Below are 21,771 nucleotides of genomic sequence, written 5' to 3'. Positions count from 1 at the left end.
GTCGAGCTTTGTCCAGAAGGATTTCACGGTCAGAGAGTGCAGTGGTCAGTTACATGGGCGTTAGGATTGTCCAGAACTAAGAGCAATCCTGGGGAGGTAGGAAGGCCTATGACCAAGGCATTAAGATGAAGCAAAACCCAGAGGATTTTGTGGACCTCAAAGGTGGGATGTGACGCGTGAAGGATCGGGAGGCAGTGCGGGGTTCAGAAGAATGGCCTCTCTTCCCCGACAGCCCTTGTTCAGTAATGGGAATGTTAACAGGATGAATTTACTCTGCTGACAGAAAATCTTCCGTGGAGTCAGGCCTGGGGGTGATGTTTTTTTACAGCGCCATCTCGTGTGTGTCATGCAGGAGAGAACTTGCAAAAACATATGGATGTCAGTTATGCTGGATCGTTGTATGGGGCTGAGAAAATGTGTTGGCAGCATTCCAAAGCTCTCATGTGGTGCTCACATACAGCCTGGAGTTGGGAGTCATTTCCAGGGACAGAAAGCAGGGAGAGGGAATGAAGGAATTTAGTCCAAACAGGCTTGAAATACTAGTGAAAGGAGTGGGCAGGATATGCAGCAGTGGGGCATGAGTTTGGGGAAAGGGAAGGCACCAAACAGAGAAAAGAACTGGAGCTATGGGCATACTTGACCTTCAGGGTCCCAATTCAGTTACTGTTCAGACATGTTTCCATCAAAGCCATCTACTGGACGAAGATAGACAAGTTCAAGGTAGCATTTGTACTCCACCCAGACTCCAGCTAGCAGAGGGTAGACAAGGTGAATTTATGGGCACTCTAAAAAGCATGTGGAAAAATGGAATTAGAAGCTATGTTTGTGTTGGTCCAAGAGAAATTTGAAATTCAGGCATGGTTTTTCATAATCTGCATTTTCCACAAACTTCTTCAAGACCACCACCATCAATAGTTAACTGCTACTAATCTTTCCTAGCCTTCTGTGTCCTAAGTAGTAAAACAGAGGAATCTGTCCTACAGACTATTCTTGGGAGTTCAGTGAGACGACAAGGAGAGACTAAATATTTATAAATATTTTGTGAACATATAAATGCCTACCTAAATGGTAATAGTTACATTACCATAGCATTAGAATTGCCCTTTTGGGGAATTCCCTTTTTCCTTAGGGAGATGGCAGCCGGTGGGTTTTGAGAGGACTCAGAGATGTGTTTGGGGGGAGGAGGAATTGTCCTGGGCTTGGGACGTGTGCTGCCAGCATTCTGTTTCTGGTATATGCACTTGTGCAAACAGGGACACCTCCATTCCCCCTCCAGCCCCACCTCCTAGTGGCACCTTTACCCCATGCTGCCCTTAGCAGGAAGTGATTAGATAGAGCTCCTTGCACTGTGTTAACTTCAGAGACCGACGTGGGACTCTAAGGGACTCTTTGTACTTGCTTTTTGAACTCATTTTCCTTGCTGCAGACGCCTTCAAGAAATTCTAAAAAGTTCATTTAAAAGATGATAATAAGGACCCGTGTTGTAACACAGTGCATAAAGCTGCCACCTACAGTGCTGGTTCCTGTCCCAGCTGCTCCGCTTTCAACTCATCTCCCTGTGGATGACCTGGGAAAGCCGTGAGAGATGTACCAAGGGCTTGAGTGCCTGCCACCCATGTGGAAAATGCCCACGAAACGCCTGGCTTTTCTGGTTGCTAAGGGAGTGAACCAAAAGATGAAAGACCTTACTGCCTTCTCTCTCTCGCTCTCCACGCCCCCCACTCCAAAGTAATTTATAGAACAATTATTGTGAAAATGATGCCCATATTTATAAATCTCAAAAATGTTTTGCTCAATTAAAAAGTTCTGTGTGGAGCCATGCAAATATCTATTTGAATAGCCTACTCTACAGAAAATAGCACGCAATTTTTGTTCTAAAAATATGACTCAAAATCCTTAAAGATACGTAGGGCATTCTCTAATGTGAACTACCTCATTCATGTTTCCCCAACTCAATAAACTGCTCAGAAAAGGAAAAAGACCCTACTGTGTTGTGGCTCCCTAGCACTCTGCTCTGTAATAAGTTTGCAATAAGGTGAAAAATTAAGCTTATATGTCCCCAGCTAATACGGAGATATTTATTCCAAAAGACAAAAATTATTGTCTTGAAGGGAGCTTAAAAATACCCAGATTTGTTGTACATTAGGAGGTAGTTTTTCATTTATTTTTTAAGGACATATGTTTTATTTTTATTTGAAAGGAAGAAAAAAGTACTCCTGTCTAATGGTTCATTCCCTACGCACCTGCCAATAGCAGGGGTTGCACTGTGGCCAATGCCAGGAGCTTGGAGCTCAATCCAGGTCTTCTGTGGGGGTCTCCCAATCACTTGAGCATCTCTGCAGCCTATCAGATTTTGTATAACTGGAAGCTGAAGTCAGGAGCCAGAATTTAGTATCAAACCTAGATATTACCGTATAGATCCCAATCCACAGTGTAGCTATGAAGCCATGCATCTTTCCTGATTTATTCTTAAGTCACATTGTTAGGAACAGCGGAATAGTGTGTTGTTTCCCTGCATTGATACCAAATTGCATCCTAGCCGTTCAGCTTTTTTATTTATTACTTGGTTGGTTGGTTGGTTGGTTTTCTAAAGCCCTGTGACCAACCAGTAAGCCACCCTCCCTTCCTGACCACAGGTAGAACTCTCTTAGGAAGACTTGTTTCCATGTTAGCCTCCTTCCAAACTGTAGGGCTAACTCTTCACTCATCTTGCTTCACACTGTGTCTCCAGGGTTTTGTGCATACAGGAAGTACTCAGTAGATGTTTAGGGATCGATGGCCCAAGGAGTGAATGAATAAATTATTTCCCACAGTCTTGGTTTTTGTAAAGTCGGTCTATTTTCATAAAGAATGATCCTGGTTCTCCAAAGGTTTGTGATTGCCTGTTGGTGCCCCCTGGCCTCTCTCCTGTTCTGTCCATCTGAGAATATTGTAACATTGGGTGACCATGGCAAAAGAAATGCCTGAGTCACATGCTTGTCTGGATGGTGCTCCATGGGCAAATAGGTTGCTGGGGTCCTGTCGGAATGCATCCAACAGGGTGGCTGGGTCAGTAGAGGCCTGTGGGATCCTGTTGAGAAGAGGCTCAAGGAAAGAGGAGGCAGAGGGCCTCTCACCCAGAGTGTACTTTTGCCCCCAGTGAGTTCTTGGATGTGCTTTCGTGCTCTCCTTAATGATAGGTGAACGTATGTCCTCTGTCTAGTCAGCTAGCCAAGGACAAACAGTGCTCCTTATCTATTCTCTAGTTCAATAGCACTTTTTTTTTAAAAGATTTATTCATTTTATTACAGCCAGATATACACAGAGGAGGAGAGACAGAGAGGAAGATCTTCCGTCCGATGTTTCACTCCCCAAGTGAGCCGCAACGGGCTGGTGCGTGCCGATCCGAAGCTGGGAACCAGGAACCTCTTCCAGGTCTCCCATGCGGGTGCAGTGTCCCAATGCATTGGGCCGTCCTCAACTGCTTTCCCAGGCCACAAGCAGGGAGCTGGATGGGAAGTGGAGCTGCTGGGATTAGAACCGGTGCCCATATGGGATCCCGGGGCTTTCAAGGCGAGGACCTTAGCCGCTAGGCCACGCCGCCAGGCCCTAGTTCAATAGCACTTTGAGCAAGGCGCCTTGTTAGTGTTCGTTGAACTCTCTGCTCCCAGACATAACCTAATTCTGAGTTGCATTTAAACTATAGTTTTACTAAATGTATAAGAATTGTAACGTGGAAATAAACTTTGTCAGTTGCCCAAGAGAGCACTGTCCCCTCATTTCCTTTCAGTCACATCTCCTCCCCAGGAACCCAAAAGGTAAACTTGCAATAGCCTTCCATTCTTTCCTGGTGTCTGCATTCTTCTCACTTCAGTGCAGTAGCTGTAAACTCAAGGGCGAAGTCCGTGTCGGTGGAAGTCAAGGCATTGCAGTTAATAATCGGGATGTGGAATGCCACACTTGGCAGGATTCTGGGTTGTAAATAGTGGTTTCACCAGTCAAGCTGTATTTCATGATGAGAGTGGTATGGGACTCCTGAGAGTTCTCAGGAGTGGGTTCCCATGTGGCTCTTTCTCTTGGCTTTGATTTTCTGTGTCCTTGTCTGTCATGCCTGAGTCTCCCTCTGTCACACTGCCTGCTTGTCGCCTTCCCCTCTCACTGTAAAGGTTTCCATCCCCATAACCAAAGGCCTGGATGTGATCTCCATGTTGACGGATGATGCTACAGTTGCCACCTGGAATAACGAGGGACTGCCCAGCGACAGAATGTCCACGGAGAACGCCGCCATCCTCATGCACTGCGAGCGCTGGCCCCTGATGATAGACCCGCAGCAGCAGGGGGTGAAGTGGATCAAGAGGAAATACGGATCAGACCTGAAGGTCACACACTTGGGCCAGAAAGGGTATGTGTATCCTGAGGAACTGGCTTTGGGTTCCTGCTGTCGAAGCAAATCTGAGGGCTCTGAACTCTCGGTGTTTGTGATAGCTTGTGAAACTGGTCACTGGTGATCCCTGTCGAAAGGATGTTTACGCTGGGCAGGATCTAATTTCCTGGAAAAGCAATCAAATTTCAGGGTAAAACAAACATGGGATCTGAGAGGAAAACTGGCTGTCAATTCATAAATTTCTCTTGGACTAAGAATGGACATACCATGTATTCTGGCTTCAGATTATTTGGTCTGTGTAAGAGGAGGATAGCTAATTGTGTGTTTTGGCTTAATGATCTTTAATGGTTAGGTTTCTGTAGTGGGATCCTAATGTTACTGTAAGTTCCAACATTGACTACCTGAAGAAAACTTAATTTTTCCCCAACTTTTACTTGTCAAATTACAACGATCACATTTGTATGTGGGGAAGACAGATAGGGGCTGGCATTGTGCCATAACAAGTAAAGCCACTGCCTGCATCCCCAGCATCCCATACAGGTGCTGGTTCATGTCCTGGCTGCTCCACTTCCAATCCAGCTCCCTACTAATGGCCTAGAGAAAGCAGCAGCAGATGGCCCAAATGTTTGGGCCCCTGCACCCACATGGGAGACCTGGAAAAAGCTGCTGACTTCGGTCTGGCCCAGCCCTTGCTGTTGTAGCCTTCTGAAGGGTGAAGCAGCTATGAATGACGTCTGTTTCCTTGTCTCTCTCTGTCTCTCTTTGCAGTTCTTTCAAGTAAATGACACTACATTGAATCTGCTTTCTCTGTCCTGATGTATTAACATGAGAATTGTGTTGCAGTAATTATCATGCATTTGCTGTGACCCTGAGGTTCTAGTATTTTCATACTCCTTGAAATTCTTTCATTAAAAAAAGAAACAGAATATTCTCTTCACTGGCTCAACCTCCAAATGACTTCAGTTGCCAGAGGAACAAAGCTGGGAGCCAGGGACTCAACCCAAATCAACCACATGGGTGACAGGGCACCAGAGCCTTGATTCAGCTCTGTTCTCAGCTTGGGTTTGCATGGGCAGGAAGCTGGAGTCGGAGGCTGGTACCAGGTATGGACCACAATACCCCAATGTAGAATGGAAGCATTTAAACCAGTGTCCAAGTTGCTAGGCTAAAAGCACACCTACATGTCACTTTTTTGTTTAAGATTTATTTGAAAGTCACAGAGAGGCAGAAAGACAGTAAAAGGAGTGATCTTCCATCCACTGATTCTCCCCCTAAATGGCCACAGTGGCCAAGGCTGGGCTGGGCTGGGCCAAGGCCAGGAGCTTCTTCCAGATCTCCTACACAGGTGTTGGAGCCCATACGCTTGGGTCATCTTCTGCTTTCTCAGGCCATTAGCATGGAGCTGGCTGGAAGTGGGGCATCCAGGGCACGAAGTGGTGCCCATATGGAATGCCAATGTTTCAGGTGGCAGCTATGCCTGCAATGCCACATCACAGGCCCTTTGCACATCACTTTGGAAAATAAAATCTACTCTTAAGATTTTCTGTCATCAGAGTCTGTGCTAGAAACTCAATGAGTAGGAGCTTTGTTCTCTGTAGCTGTTTCAATTGATGGTGAAAAATATTTTAAACCTTTTGGTGTGTAACTTGATTCCCTATTATCTTAGCACATGTGAAGTAAAATAAAGAATGCATGTGGTTGCACAGATCAATATAGGCCTTGCCTATCTGAGTACTTTGGAGAAAAGTAATTTTGGTGAAGAAAGATGATTTTGAAAAACAAAGTGAAGTAACACAAGTGTTGGCTACTTTACATGATTGAACTTAAAGGCTTTAAAAAAATTATAGTGTGATGAAATCTCAAGGCACTTCACGTCATTTCAGTTTTACACCAAAAATGTATATTGGATTGATTTGAATTTATGACATTTGAATCCGTTACACTGATTTCAACCGTGATTATTAGAAGCAGCTAATTTATCCTAAGACTTATTTGTTCAACCTGGTGAATTTCACATGGAAAATATGACTATAAAATTGATCCCCAAATTTGTTCTTTTTCTGTCATCTAGTTAGAGAAGACTGCTACTTTGTAAAGTAGTTCATCTGTCCTATTTAAAATATATATATATATATATGTATATATATATGAAATATACTTTAATCACGTGAGTAACTTTGAACGTCTTCCCTGTGCTTATTTACATGTTGTTTTCACACATCTGCCTGAACATGAAGATTTCTGAGTGCCATGGAAACTGCTTTGGCCTTTGGCAATGTTGTCTTAATCGAAAACCTTGAGGAATGCATAGATCCTGTCCTGGATCCATTGCTCGGCAGGAACACGATTAAAAAAGGAAAGTAAGTGTTTTTCATTCAAGTCATCTGCTAAATGAGCTTGGCCGTCAGTGTATTTCTTACCTTTACCGTCAGGTGCAGTGTTCTGACATCTCGGTGATGTGTCTGTGTTTCCATTTCATGGCACCTCCATCCGAAACTCACGCCGCCCCAATAGGATCAAGATATCCAGCTTATCTGTCTGGCACATTTAGACCCCTTTCACCTGCTTTCCAAATTACAGACTAAACACTGCATGGCCACCCAGCTGAGGGGCACATACCCCTTCTTTATGCCAACCTCTCTCTAACTTCAACAATTTGCGAAAGATCTTGAGTGTGGTTGCCCTGATTGTATATTACCTGTACCTTGACTTGCTTCATGCTTAAATCTTCTTGGTCTCTCTCCACCATAATAACACCCACAGAATCAGATTCACTAGGCTACCTCTAGTTTTTCTAACTTAACATGCATCAAACCTTTCCAACACAGAGGATTCATTATCCCCTTCTCAGCTCTGTGGGCACTGTCCCCTGGGCATTGCCATAAGGATCTCTCCCTGGCTTTCCAGCAGGTGCCATTCAGCGTGAGACACTGCACTTTCCAGAACATTCTCCCAGGGTTTCCAGAAACTATTTCTCCCAGAGCCAAGGGGCCTCCATTTCACTTGTCCTCTAAATGTGCAAAAAGGTCACGTGCAACCAGTAGGTCCCTGGCCAAGCCTGGGTGGGCCCAGGGAAAGCCATGGCAAGCCTCTGGCTTCTTCACCAGGAGTGCAGCCACTGGCTTGGTTTCATTAGATTTTCCCTGTCTCTCCTTTTCACTTTTTCTTCACAGAGGTATAATCACAGAACTTCCCCCAAATTCCTTGTCTTCTAACACCCACTTCTGCCTCCAAGGTGCCTGTCTCCCTTGTCATCACTAGCTTACTCCTGTCAGCGCACATGAGCCTATCTCAAGGTGACTAACTTGCTCATCCCTAACCGGTGAGCGTGGTATTCATCAAGTAGATCCACTTAGAGTGACTGACAACTTGTAATTGTTTAATAAGCCAACATTTACCCAGACACGCATGTGGAACAATCTAATAAGCTACTTGACAAACTGCAACTCCTCACATACATATAATTGTAGCTGCGTCTGAAGTGTTAAAAATATAGTGGAAAATCTTGGATGTCACCAGAGAGAAATCCTTGTTATTAAGGCTCAGGCTCTATTATGAAGGCCTAAGATGTTTGTCAGAGGAAATACATATTCTCTGAGCTTTAACTTCGGCGTTCCTGAGCACCAACTCAGGTGGAAAAAAATTGATGTGGAATCTTTTGAAAAAACTTTGTGGAAAATACTTGCCATGAAAAAACTATCTGTGGATGGTAAAAAATTGTCTTTTGCACGTGTATGAGTTTCTATTTTAATTTTCTTTTCCATGAACTTTTGAAATACTCTCGTATGTTTGGATAATCTGAAATTTCCAAAGACATAAATTTGAATCATGATCCCCCCTTCCCAGTATGGTTATAAAGCATTAATGAGAATTCCAGAAGCCTTTGATTTTAGAGATAAATTTGACAGGGAGCATCAAGTCTTTAATGCAAAATATTAGACCAAAGTAACGTATTGCTTTTCTTCCCCAGGGGTGTAATTCCCAAACTTCCTCAAACTTGTTCTCCACACTGACATTTACTGAATAAGCATTCTCTAGGAGGCCTTCTAGAACTGATAGTGTCACCCCAGCACTGTTTCATCAGGCTAGGGAACTTCAAAACCATCTGTAAGAATTTAACCCATGATGTTTCCTGCAATGCAGTATTTGCATGCACAAGCCTCATTCTGAAATTCTAACCTGTAGAGACAGCCACTTCGTGGAGGGTGAATTTCAAATCTGTGTCCCCAGCTTTTCCTATGCCTGTCTCCCACATAGCTTAAGAGTTTCTCTTCCCAGACTCTGCTAGTGGAGTCTCTTTGCCTCCTGCCAGCCATTGAATAGACCTCTCTGAGTGCTGCTATAACCCAGCACCCTACTGAGTGCCTGCAGATTCAAGGCACTGCAGATTCAAGAGCCTCAGAAGCTACCTAGGCTCAGAGGAAGAGAGGCCAGTAGCCAGTAGAGGAAATATTGTCCCCTCTGCCTACTGGTAGACTGACACACTACAAGGAAGCATCCTGCCCACAGTGGAACTCGGATAGGGTTTATGGGGGGAAAATAGACCTGATTACATTACAACGCGAGTGGGTGTTTGTCCAACACACAGGTAGGAGACTCAGAAAGAGAGCCCTAGAACAAATAGCGAAACACCCCAGACAACCCAACAGCTTTGGGGAGCTGCAAGTAGGAGCCAAGTGGGTAGAAAGAATGGATTGGGGAGGAAGACGAGCAGGGTGCTTGTAGACTGAAGGAGAGAAGACTTTTATGTGGACCTTCTGGCTTGACCATTGGTCAGTTCCTAAGAATTCTTTCAACTCCTCAGACGTACTCAAGGCGGTCCTATTTCTAGCAGAAAATCTTGTAGGCAGCAGTAATTGGTTTTTATCCAAAGGATCCTGCTTTCCTTTCCATATTTTCACTGCAAATCTTGAGCTGTGATTCTGTGGGAACACTGGTGAAGACACGGGGGTGTGGAAAGAATGGGCTCAGATGCATTCTTGGAAGGTCACGCTGCGGGCAACGAGAAGTCCTGCTATGGACCTGCGTAGCGGACACCTGAGGATGACCCACCCCTAACCTGATGGGGCCGTGGCAGTAGAGATGGTTTTCAGACATTTAGCTGCCACAAATATTACAAGTAAACACTCATAATTACGTCTATGAATACATGGCAAGGATCTCTTCAGAATGTATACTTTGGAGTAAAGTAGTTAGGTTATAGAGCGTATGCACAATGCAAGTCAGAAAACAATGCCCAGTTGTTTCCCGAGGTAAGTGCAAATATGCTCTCGTAGTGTATACAAGTGAGGGACTCTCCTGAGAATTAAGGGGCTTCCCTCTGCTGCTGTTTGATAATCCAGAACATTCCTGTGTTCGATGCCATCAGCCCCTCTTCCTGTAAGGACTATGTCTGCCTCCTCCTCCTCCTTTTTCTGCTTCTGTTTTTGACAGAAAAGATGTTAAAGATATTCCAGGTCTTTAAAAATAGCTTTGTTTGCACAAGGTTAAAAAATATTTTGAGTGAGGTTTTGATATCTCAGTCTTTGTATGGTTTTCAGCTGGCAAGCAGGGTGAACAGGACATTATTTAATAACAGATACTCATTTACAATGTATGAGTAACACTTCTTCCATCACACCCCAAACTGAGGCACAGGTTTGAAGGTTTCAGACTGAATCTTTCTCTGATCTCCAACTACATGTATTTCATTCGATTTTTCTATCCTCTTAATCCTGTGTCATTCCACGTGATTGCCTGTGAGGTTAAAACTATATTCATTCCATTATAAAGACAAGATACTACCAAACCCAAGAAAGAAAGAACCACACTGGGATTGTAACTTCAGGCTCATCCACCCCAGTGTCTGCATTTCTCTGCTTCCAACACAGGTGGGAAAACACTTGCAACTCCAACAAGAAAGTCGCATTCCCTTAGAAAATTTTCAAGTCTCAGTAATATTTTGGTTTGTTCTCCTTGTTTGTTTGGGGGACCTTCTAAGAGGCCGTATTAGTGTGTCTTCTCTAATAATGCAAGTCTGAGAAATACTTGTGAGAGATACAGCGTAGTCCCAAAGTTGAAATTCATTAATAATTGGAATGTTGTGGAGTATGAAGTAATGAATACTAATTACTCCCTTCATGTCTGACAGCTCCCCCTGGACCGATACATCAGCCCAGACCTTAATTTGGTTCGAGTAATGGTTTCATCAATAGCACATTAAATCTGTGTTTGAGGAGATATACTGTTGAACCTGACCCACACAACAGATACCACTGTCATAAAATGGCCACCAGCTGACAAGAGCTGGGTAATTACCAATAATTAAACCCACGAAACCCAAGACAATCCTAATTTTAAACAGAATATATCTTTTCGTATCAATCGACAGAAAACATATCTGGGAGGATTTATCAACCTGTACTTTTTCCAAAGCAAATTTACTGGCTTTGCCCGTTAGGAAGGTTGCTGATGTGTGAAGTAGCTTCATCAAATTAAATCTGTTTCATCTTTCAAATCCCCCTAAATATTATTGAAGTCCTTTTTAAAGGTTGATTTATTTATTTACATTTATTTGACATACAGAGGGCTCGAGACACAAACAAATCTTCCATCCACTCCTTTACTCTCTGAATGCTCACAACAGCCAGGGGCCAGCCTGCCCCAAGTCAGGAGCCTGGAATGCCACCTGGGGTTCCCCAGGGGTGTCAGATATCGATAGAAGACAAGGAAGGAGGAAAAGTTTCCATCCTCGGATTCATTCCCCAAATTTGGTGGAAGCCAGAGGCCCAGAACTCAGTCTGGGTCTTCCACCTACAAATGGGTGGCAGCAAGCACCCAGCACTTGAGCGGTCATGTCCTTCCTCCCAAGGTACCCCTTAACAAGAAACTGGAGTTGAGCCTCAAGCCAAGACACTCCCAAGGGGGATGTGGGCTCCATAGGTCACATCCCATCACTATGCTAAATGCCTGCCCCCAAAAGATATTTTACCCATCATTTTGTAGTTACTCTGTTCATGAGAATTTTTAAGTAGCCTGCCCTTAAAGATACACTTGAAACGAGTAGAAGCATTCATGATATGATACCAAATTTCATTTTTGCAGAATTTATACAGTAAAAGATGACAGTGTTTTACATTTATTCGTAACTGTGCTTTCCTGAAGTTTGTACCGTGGTTAGTAAGAATCACTTGCAGTTAGAAAGTCTCCGCTTGGGCATTGCGTCATATTGCAGTTCTTTCAGTAGAGGGCCATGTGGTTGTGTCAGGGTTGAATATAAATCACTTTAAAGGGTAGGACTTAAGACAGAACTCTGTTCAGTCAAAGCTGGTAGAGAAAGCATTGCCTTGAGATAGAAATCAAAGCATTTTATATAACTTCCAGAGGCACGTGGATCTCTGTGTCACTGATAGGTTAGAATTGTCTGATATTCAAGCTCCGTCATGCCCTTGCATGACAGAATTCAGCATTCTAGTTTCTCTTCACATCAAAATTAAGAAAGTTTACTTGTTCCCCTTTGCTGACACAAACAAATCCAAATTTTCCTAAATTCATCCCAGATTGCATTTGCTTGTTTGCTTTTTCTTTTTCTCAATTTCTTCGGGGAAAAAAAAACTATTATGGTATTCAAGGGTGACCCTCCCCCTTGTCCCACAAGCACCTTAAAGAGAGCTGCAAGCTGGGGTCATGGACGTTCATCCCTGAATTCTTTCCTTTCCAGCCTAGAAAGAAACTTTCCAGAGCTGATTTTTTAAGCAAATTAGCACTTTTAGAACTGGCATGTCCTTATTTTTGGTACAGCATTGTAGTCTTTAAGAAATTATTGAAATTTTTGTATGGTATGAGAAGGGAAATAATCTGATTTTTACTTTTAGCTTTATTTCTTTTCTTTTTTTACCCCTGTGCCATGTTCCATGGGTTGTCAACACATCAATTTTTTTTTTCTTCTCTGAATTCTAACTGAAGTTTGCTTTTATCCTAGAAGGGCATGTTGATTATATTAACTGTATGGAGTAACGAGACAATTAACTCATTTCTATTCAGGAGTGGCTTTCTTGCCACTCCTGGCCTATCCCGCCAGCTGTGCCACTTGCAGCTACAACCTTTCTTCTGGAAGAGGGTTTGCCCAACTCAGGCAGCCCTTCCTGCTGAGGTTGCTAAGTAACAAGTCCACTCTTGTCTGGGCTCTGCCTGGTCTTTGCTGCCGCGTTCTCAAGCATAGCTGTTGGAGCTCACGAATATGACCTGGCAGCTTTTCATTTCAAACAGCAGGACATGCAGTAAGGATTTTGATGGACATTGGAAAGTTCATTTCTTCTGAGTGCGTGTTCCCCACTATCTGCTCAGCCTCCAACTTGTGGACCTGTGCTATTGACTTACCTTAAAATCCACCTATCTCTTTAACCTTGACAAAGTGGCTCTGATGAGTGAGACCGAGGAGAGGGCAGTTCCTCCTGGGACGAGAACTTGTTGAGCCCTCTGAAGACTCTCTTCATCTGACATTGAGCTGTCAAGGTTTCCCTCCAAACCCCGTAGTTTGCAAATCTGTTGGAAAGAGACCATTGGTAGCCGGCCCTCCTGAAGATGCTCTATGCCACTGTAGGCCTCATTAGTCAAGCTGCATTCTCCGTTGTCTCTGTTACTTTCCATGTTGGGTTTGAAATGGCAGCCCAACAGTGCCTGTACTTGTTCTCATACTCAGAGCTACCTGGTCGCTGGAGGTATTCATTTCTAGTTTGATGCACCAAGACTGGTGGGGTTTTCGGTTGGAGAGTAATTCCAAAAGAATGAAGAGACCCCTTAGCTTCCAGACCCTTGCCAGCTGGGAGTTCCGGTTTAGGATCTCCAGTTTCGGAATCGTCTTGTGGTTGTGTTGAGACAAGACTGCATAGCCCAAGTCACCAACTTCTCTCATAGAACTTCTGGGAAACTCAGCCAAGAACCATGTCCAAGTGTTTTCAGGTAACTTCCACCTCTGTCTTCTTATGGCATGACCTTCTCTGACTTGAAGAAATTCAACATCTTTTTATCCTGGGACATTCTTGGACTGACATTTCAATGTTTCTGGTGTCTATCGTTTTTGTCCTTACCTAACACATGAACACTGAAGTTACAGTTAATATGTACTCCCAGAGGATCATCATGAAGACAAAATCATTCATCCCTAACTAGTGGATATTTTGATACCCTTAGAATATGATTTTTTTAAAGATAGAAGGTAAAATCTTTTTCGTTAATCTGTTGAACAGAACTTGCAGATGGTAGATAGAGGTTGAGCACTTCGACAATCTGTGCTCTTCTTTTAAAAAAAGGGCAAAATTTCTAAACCAAGATTAGCAGAGCATTTGCTCCGAGCTGTGTGTGTGTCTCCCTGGTCATCATGCACAAGTACTGAGTCAACGATATTCTCTCAGTACCCTCTTGTGGTTGACGGTCAGACAGGATGACAGCAGCCGACATTACAGGCTGTCATTGTCAGCAAATTAACCTGGGGTTTGATAGAGTGCAGTAAACTTTATACTGGGAGTCTAGAGACCCATGGTCTACTCTCAGCTCTGCCGAAAAGCGATGTAACCTTGGACAAGTCATAAACTCTGGGTCCATGAAAGGGAATCAGCTATGGGGCTGTGCTTGCTCTCCTGTGACAACAGGAAATAGATTTTCTTTCCCTTGCTCCATGGGCTGACCAATTAAACCAGGATGTCTGTACAGGAGAACTCATTTGATTTTACTTCTTAGATTGTGTAGTTGATGAGTCTTCCACCTCCAATCCAGGGAAGTTCGGCCAGCGTGCAAAGTGGGGGAGGGGAGCTCTTCCATCCCTGCCCTCCTCTCCTTCTTCCTTTGTATAAAAACCCTCTGGGAGCCTATCCACCCCTGATTTGAAGATTTCTCAGAGATGTAGCGACAGGGGCCGGAGTGGTCTTCCCCTGGGGGCAGTAGAACCAGAAAAGACAGTAAGGAAAGCAGCCCCACTTCGTCAATCCAGGCTGCTCTTCAGCCCCAGCTGGTCACCCCTTATTAAAATTACAGTTCAAGTTTAAGTGTTCACAGCGACCTTCTGGGTTCACGTCTTTCATCAAAGTGATTCTGTTTGCTTTTCCCACCCCTGTGGTTAGCTTGGTTGTTTTTTTGGATCCTTCAAATCAGGAGAGAGCAGTAACAGTCTGTTTCATTTTCCCAAAGAGGAGATTAACCAAAAATTAACCTAGCAGCAATGATAAAACCCACTGAGTCATTATGTAATTTTTGCCTTTCATAGATCATAAACACCCCCAATTGAAGGTAATTTACCATCCCTGGGAAATCCATAGCTATCAAATCATGATTCACAGCAAGATAGGAAGCCCAGTATTACAGGCAAGACCTCGGCTTGCTTTTATCACCAGAGCTTCCCTGGCTCCCTTTAAAACCTGTCCTGCACACAGAGGGGTCACCCATGTCATCTAAAGCTTTGCTTGCACTCAGCTGGTTTGTTAAAACACAAGAGCCCCTGGCACTGGCACCGGAACTGACATTGTCAGAACCCCCTGCTCATTGTTAGCTCTTGGAATCCTAGAGAGAAAGGCCTGACTTCGTGTTGTAGCTGCTGGGGAAAATCAACCCCGAGTGCACTAAGAGGAAGTTTCACTGAAACCACAGACAAGGGTGACGTTCCTGCATGCCTGGGGATCTTTTGTTCCTGCAGCGGTCATCTGGATGCTTATAACATCTTTTGCCAGCCATAGGAAATGATCAACCTAAAAATAACCCTGCTATCAATATATTGAATTTCAAGTCCCTCCTACGGTTGCCTGGTCATAGGCTAGACCAAGTGATTCCATGAGTCTTAAACCACCTGCAGACCTTCCTCTAGAGTGGCAGGAAGCAAAGATCATGGTGATTTTGTTCACTCTGTGAACCTAGGAATGGACATCAAAGGGCTGTAAACAACAGTGTGTGAACAGATGCCATGTCACAAATGTGTCAGTCTTACAGGTGGCTAGTTCGGAGCTCAAGCACGTGTGAGAACACACACAACATGCCAACTCCAAACGTCTCTGACTCTGTGCCGCCATCCCCACGCTCAGGATCTGTCCCCAAGGACAACAGTGATGGCCCATTCTTGGTTGGGTTCATTCCTTGTGCTGCATTTCAGTTTCTACTTTTAAAGTCTAAAAGTGTTTTCCATTCCCTTTGTGCTTGAGAATATTTTTCCAGTGGTGAAGCAGGAGGTTAAGACGTGTGAGTTTTAACTCTGGAAGAGAAAATTCAAAGCACCTGAAATCCTGGCAGGTGTCAACGGCCATGACCTTTCTCAGAGACTGTCCAGCAGGGAGGAAGCATTGCAGCCTGACATGGAACAGCAGTGAGGACAATAGTTAGTGTCTCATTGCATTGCAGTGATGCAAATGAGTATAAAAGCTGGCATTTCAGTTGTGAGAACACCAGATGGTAATTACAGAAAACTCTTGCAATTTCATTGGAAGACCACTCATGCCAACCTTGAAGCTGGCCTAGATGAATGTAGTTAACAGCGCTAGCAAAGATTTTCTTGAAGCTCCACTTGAATCAGTTCCGGGAACAGAAGCTCAAGTAACAACAGAACTGTTAAAGATGCCTTCTGATGTAGCCAGGGTTATATATATTGTCAGTCAAGAAGAGATGCATAAACTCAAAAATGTGTGTGTGTGTTTTTAAGATCATACTATTGGTTCACCTCATTTGGTTCCAAAGATAAGCATGAAACTCTGACATCAGCATGATGACATCCCTGAAAGGTTGATAAAAGCCCTGCTGTTGCTCATGTGACTTCTATATAGATCACTGCTCTGTTTTTTTCACAACCTCTTTGATAAGATATGGTTCGTGTAGGATGCAGATTGCCCATTTAAAGTGCACAATTCAGTGGTTTGCAGCCAATCACAGCATGAAGCAAGTTTCACCGTAATTAGCTGGCTGGGTAACCACTGACCTAATGTCTCCAGTGATTTGCCCAACTGGGAATGTTTCTGTGAGTTGAATCATACATAGTATGGTCTTTTGTGATTGGTTTCTTCCACTGACCATATCTTTTCAAGGTTTACCCACACTGCAGCATCTGTGCAGTGTGTATTTGGCCTTTACACAGCCTCGTAATACTCTATAATTGGGATAGGACATGTTTTGCCTAGTTGCTCATGAAACACATTTGGGGTTTTTCTATCTTATCTGTTACACATTATGCAGCTATGAACATTTGCACACAAAATGTGCACAGACCTGTGTTTGAATTATTTGGAGTATGGACCCCCCCCAAGTAAAATTGCCCAAGGAACTGCCCAGCTTTTTTTTCAAAATGGTTGTGTGATTTTTACATTCACACCAGCTGTAGATGAGAATTTAAATCGGCACAATTTCAAGGACACTTGTTATCCTCAGAGTGTGTGAGTGTAGCTGTCCTGGTAGGCGTGGCACGGTACTCACTGTGACTTTGGTTAACATTCCTTGCAACTAATAATGCTGAGTGTTTTCTTCGTGGCTCACTAGTTTCTTGACTATCATGTTTGAAAAAAAATGTGTTTGCATCCTTTATCTTTTAATTGAGCAGTTCTTTTATCTCTATGTACATTGTAAATTCCTGATATACATGAGTGAGTATAAGAATGCATGAATCCATATGTAAAATTTTATACCCATAATATGTAGCATGGGAGAGTAAGTGCTAGTTCAGGTGAGGACGGAGACCATACTTGTCCTGTTAATGGTTGTGTGCTAGTGTCTAAAAGACTGTGACAGCCTGGCATGGTGTGGGTGTTCAGTAGCTACTTTTTGAGTGGATAAGTGTTTGGCTATAGTATATTCCATGAAAACACAAGTAATCAATAAATGATCAGTAAGAGAATAAGTATTTTTCAACAGTTTTATAAAAATACATTAATTTCGGGCCCGGCAATGTGGCGCAGTGGTTAAAGTCCTCACCTTGCACGCCCCGGGATCCCATATGGGCACCGGTTCTAATCCCGGCGGCCCTGCTTCCCATCCAGCTCCCTGTTTTAGCAAACAGCTTAGGTGAAAGACAAAAAAAACTGACTTCCTTGGCCCATGTGTGTTACCAGACAGAGAAACTGCAAGCCACCTGCATGAGGGTTTAGCTCCTGGCTGTCCTAACTGTCTCCTTGTTGCATACAACTGCTTCAGGTATATCAAGATCGGGAATAAAGAATGTGAATTCAACAGGAACTTTCGCCTCATCCTTCACACGAAGCTGGCGAATCCTCACTACAAGCCAGAATTGCAAGCCCAGATGACCCTCCTCAACTTCACTGTCACGGAAGACGGCCTCGAGGCCCAGCTACTGGCAGAGGTGGTCAGTATGGAAAGGCCAGATCTGGAGAAACTTAAGGTATGCATTGCTGAGTCTGCTTTGTACAACTGACAACATGGGACACAGAAGGTTCTGATAGCATCCCTGCCCCCAGAATCTTGCAGTCCCATTGTGGGGCGGGAGGAGAGGGCGTGGGTAATGAGGAGAATGTGAAAAGGGAATGCACACTTAAGTGCCAGAAGGTTGGTTGTGCTCCCAGGTGGGAGGTGGGCTGACCCCAGATCTTCTTCCATACACAAGACTTAGGCAAGGAGGCATCAGGCTTGGAAAACTGAGCTGTAGAAGCAGGTGGTATCCATGCAATTTGGAAGAAGACAAGTTTAACCAGGGCAAAGGAGTGAAGAAGAGGAGTATTGGGATAAAGCTGCAAAAAAAGGAATGTGTAGCTTGTTATGACTAGCATGTAAAGGGGAATTATGGTCTAAGTATGTTAAAAGCAAAATATTGAAAACATGGTATTGAATGCAGAAAACCAAAAAACAAACAGTAGCCTAAAGGCATATAAAAAAGAGAGCAATACAGATTAAATCAGAAAAAATGATATGGACAACAGAGAAATTCCATAGAGAAGGTTTGCAAACGAAAAAGCTCATCCTTTGGAAGAGGGGCCGATGTAGTAGATTCAGCTGTTTCAGGGAAAGAGAGGAATAAAAACCTAAGACAGACACGCAGCTTTCAGAAGCAATAGGTAGGTTCAGTGTTGTGGTACCAAGAGTTAAACCACCATTTGCAATGCTGGCATTCCCATATCAGGGTGCCAGTTTGTATCCCATCTGCTCTACTTCTGATCTGGCTTCCTGCCAGTACCCCCGGAAAACAGCAGTAGATGGCTCAGGTGCTTGTGTCCCTGCCGCTTGCTTGGGGAAATCCAGACCTGGCTGTCGTCGTCACTTGAGAAGTGAACCAGAGAATGGAAAATCCACTGATGCATATTCATTCATTCTCTCTCTTTCTCTCTGTCTCCTTCCCCTCCTCCTCCCTCCCTCTCTCCTTCTTTCCTTCCCTGCCTCCCTCCCTTTCTTGACTGCTTTTTCCAAAAGGCTTTATAATTTGTTTTGTTTTGTTCATATATTTTGAAAATTTTCAAAAGACATGGATTTATTTGAAGGACAAAGTGATGTCGTATCTGCTGGCTCACTCCCCAGATGCCTACAACAGCCAGGATTGGGCTGGCTGGATTCAGGACCCACTCCAGGTCTCCTGTGTGTGACAGGGACTTGAGCACTTGTGCTAGCACTGCTGCCTCCCAAGCTGTGCACTAGCAGGAGGCTGTGCACTCTGACATGGGGTGTGGCTACCCCAAGAATACCATGATAACCATAATACCAGACACTTCCCCACCAAGCACATGTCATATTTGAGATGCTATTCTATTTTAACATTCCCACTCACTGCTGTTCATTGAGAAATGGCAGTAGTATTTTGTCCCATCTTTCAAAATAGTTTTACTGATCTGTGACTCATGTCAGAGAATTCACTCTTTTTACTTCTGTCACTTAATGTTTTTTAAGGTTATTCACGGAACAGTCATTTCGAAATAGTCTTATCGCTTAAAAAAAGAAAGCATAGACCCATTAGCCCTCATTTTCTCAGTCTCTGCAGCTCTTACTTTTCTGCTGCTATTGAGTCCCTGTTCTGTACATTTCATATAAATGGGACCTGAATGTCTGGCTTCTTTTACACAATGTGACATTTGCTGATGTTAGTCGTGTTGTTGAATGGATCAGTTCATCTGTATGGCTGAACAGTGGCCCATTGTATGGCTCTAGAACACGTTTGTCCTCATCAGTTGGGGGGTGTTCATGAAAGGAACAGTCAAGAACAAGTTCTTATCTAGACATGAATTTCTCAATTCTTTTGGGTGTCACCTAAGAGCACATTGCTATGTCCTATTGCCGCTCTACTTGCCGCTCCATTGAGGAGCTACCAGGAGGTTTTCACGTGAATTAGCAGTTTCCATTTCCACCAGCTGTGTATCCTCCTAGAGGATGTGTAGGCTCATCTGAAAATTCAAAAATCTCTGTCATACTTGCTCTGAGGTTTGCTTTGCCTCTTCAGTCTGTGTGTGTTTGCCTCTGATCATGCCTTGCCCCTTCTTGGTGAAAGACACAATGTGTTGATTATTGGAATGAGGTAGCTGGAGTTTTAGAGTGAGGCTGCGTGTTTACACTGCTAGGGATCAGTATGTGTGTACTGTTTCCTGGAGCCGTGTGTGTCAGAAGTTTCCATTTGCTCTTGTTTCCCTTGCTGCGCTCTCTGCTGTCTTTGGGTTCACCTCCAAACTGCCCTCCCCAGTAGAACCTCTGTCGGTAGCTCTGTCATTTGTAGCCGGCTGTCATTTTCCCAGGATCTGCGCATGTGATAGTAGGTATTACACAGGGGAGCATTCTTTTATCTTAGGGTTAAGGCTCAGGTTTTTGCATCTCTAACAGGCTCGCATCATTGAGTTTTGGTCATCAGAAGAGTAACAGTAAGCCTTTTCTGTTTCCGTCTCCTTGCCTGTGTGACATGGGAAGTCTCAACAGGTCTTTGTTAAGGACAAGAGAAAGTTCCAGGCACGCTCACTGTGCTTACCTTTCCTCTGGACTTAGGAGTCTTTGAAAAGTTCACAGAAAACATATATTAGAAAAACTAAACTGGGCTTGGATTTTAAAAATTTTGCCCCATAATCAACTTTTCCTTCAGTGTTCTGCAAAGTTTTTTTTTAGAAGGCTAATGATTCGAAATGATGATTTTTCACCTCTCCATGCCCCAGACAGGAACTGACTCCTCTCTGAGCTTTGTTGTGAAACCATGGGGGAAGGGCGCTCCTGGAGGGGAGACTCCAGGTAGGGAGGCCCCAAGAGTGGGCCACAGGAACTGGCAGTGACCCTCTCTGTGACGTGCTGGGCTGTGCCTCTCTGTACACCTGCCTCCTTCTGGTTTCTGCAGTGGCAGTTTGCCCTGTCCCCTCAGTTCTCTGGTGCCTAGAGAACTGTCAGGTGAGCTTTTTCCGACCATCTGGGTAGACATGAGACTTCCAAGCTGTTTAGATATCAGCAGATATTGGAAGTTTCTGATATTTTCTAAAACAGTCTCTTCTTACAGGTGTCAAAGTCTGGTAAGAGTTCACACTCTGCACCCTGAAGTGTGGCCATATCATAGTATGCTTTCTAAATTTTTAGAAAAGAGTGGTTTGTTTTGTAGCTATTCTTGCTGCTTAGGCAAAGCTACAAAATGAGAGGGAAAGACAGATCTAATTATTGGTTACTCCCCCCAAATGGCCGAAATAAGTAGACCTGGGCCAGGCCTAAGCCAGGAGTTCCATTCAGGTTTCCCATGTGGGTGTAGGGGCCCAAGCACTTGAACGACCCTTGGCTGCTTTCCTGGGTGCGTTAGCAGGGGGCTGGAATGGAAGTGAAGCAGCCGGGACTTGAACCAACATGCTTATGGAATGGCTGGAGCACAGGCAGGCACTTGACCCAGTACGTCACAACATCAGCCCCTTGAAAAGAAATTACGATCAGAAGGCATGAGCAATATGTGGGCTTTGCTGGGTATTGAGTCTGTGAAATTCGCCATGACTCTTGGTTTCTTGGTTTGTGCCAGTTGACTTTGACCAAGCACCAGAACGACTTCAAGATCGAGCTGAAGCGTCTGGAGGATGACCTCCTGCTGCGTCTGTCTGCCGCTCAGGGCTGCTTTCTGGATGACAGCCAGCTGGTCGAGAGCCTGGAGGCAACCAAGGCCACCGCTGCCGAAATAGAGCGCCAGGTCGGACTGGCCAAGGGCACGGGGGTGGGGGGTGGAGGGGGTGGTGGGAACTTCTTCAGCAAGGTCCCTCACATGGACGGCAGAAACTCAGTTATTTGAGTCATCCCTGTTGCCTCCCAGCAAGAAGCTGGACTTGAAATATGGAGCCATGGGTATCTTAGCACACCTGTTTGAATGAAATGCTTGGGGGGTGAATAATGTATTTATTTGAAAGGTAGAGTTCAGAGAATGAAGAAGAGACAGAGAACAAGACCTTCCATCTGCTGGTTCATGCCCTCAAATGACTGTAACTATGGTATCAGAGTCGGGCTGAAGCCAGGAACTTCTTCCA

General features: G+C 44.2%; 1 protein-coding gene across 1 annotated transcript in view; it reads left to right on the top strand.

Moving 5' to 3' along the window:
* Positions 1 to 21,771, top strand: part of DNAH11 (dynein axonemal heavy chain 11) — a 268,709-nt gene that overhangs the window by 211,629 nt on the left and 35,309 nt on the right. The window contains exons 64-67 of the mRNA XM_058678278.1: positions 4,146 to 4,381; positions 6,601 to 6,723; positions 17,501 to 17,705; positions 21,276 to 21,440. Coding sequence (XP_058534261.1) covers positions 4,146 to 4,381; positions 6,601 to 6,723; positions 17,501 to 17,705; positions 21,276 to 21,440 — 729 coding nt within the window. The remainder of the gene's footprint in view (positions 1 to 4,145; positions 4,382 to 6,600; positions 6,724 to 17,500; positions 17,706 to 21,275; positions 21,441 to 21,771) is intronic.

This window comes from Ochotona princeps, chromosome 20 (genome assembly GCF_030435755.1).
Source record: "Ochotona princeps isolate mOchPri1 chromosome 20, mOchPri1.hap1, whole genome shotgun sequence".
Lineage (NCBI taxonomy): Eukaryota > Metazoa > Chordata > Mammalia > Lagomorpha > Ochotonidae > Ochotona > Ochotona princeps.
Note: the sequence above shows the minus strand (reverse complement) of the source record. Positions and strands in the feature narration are given on the sequence as shown.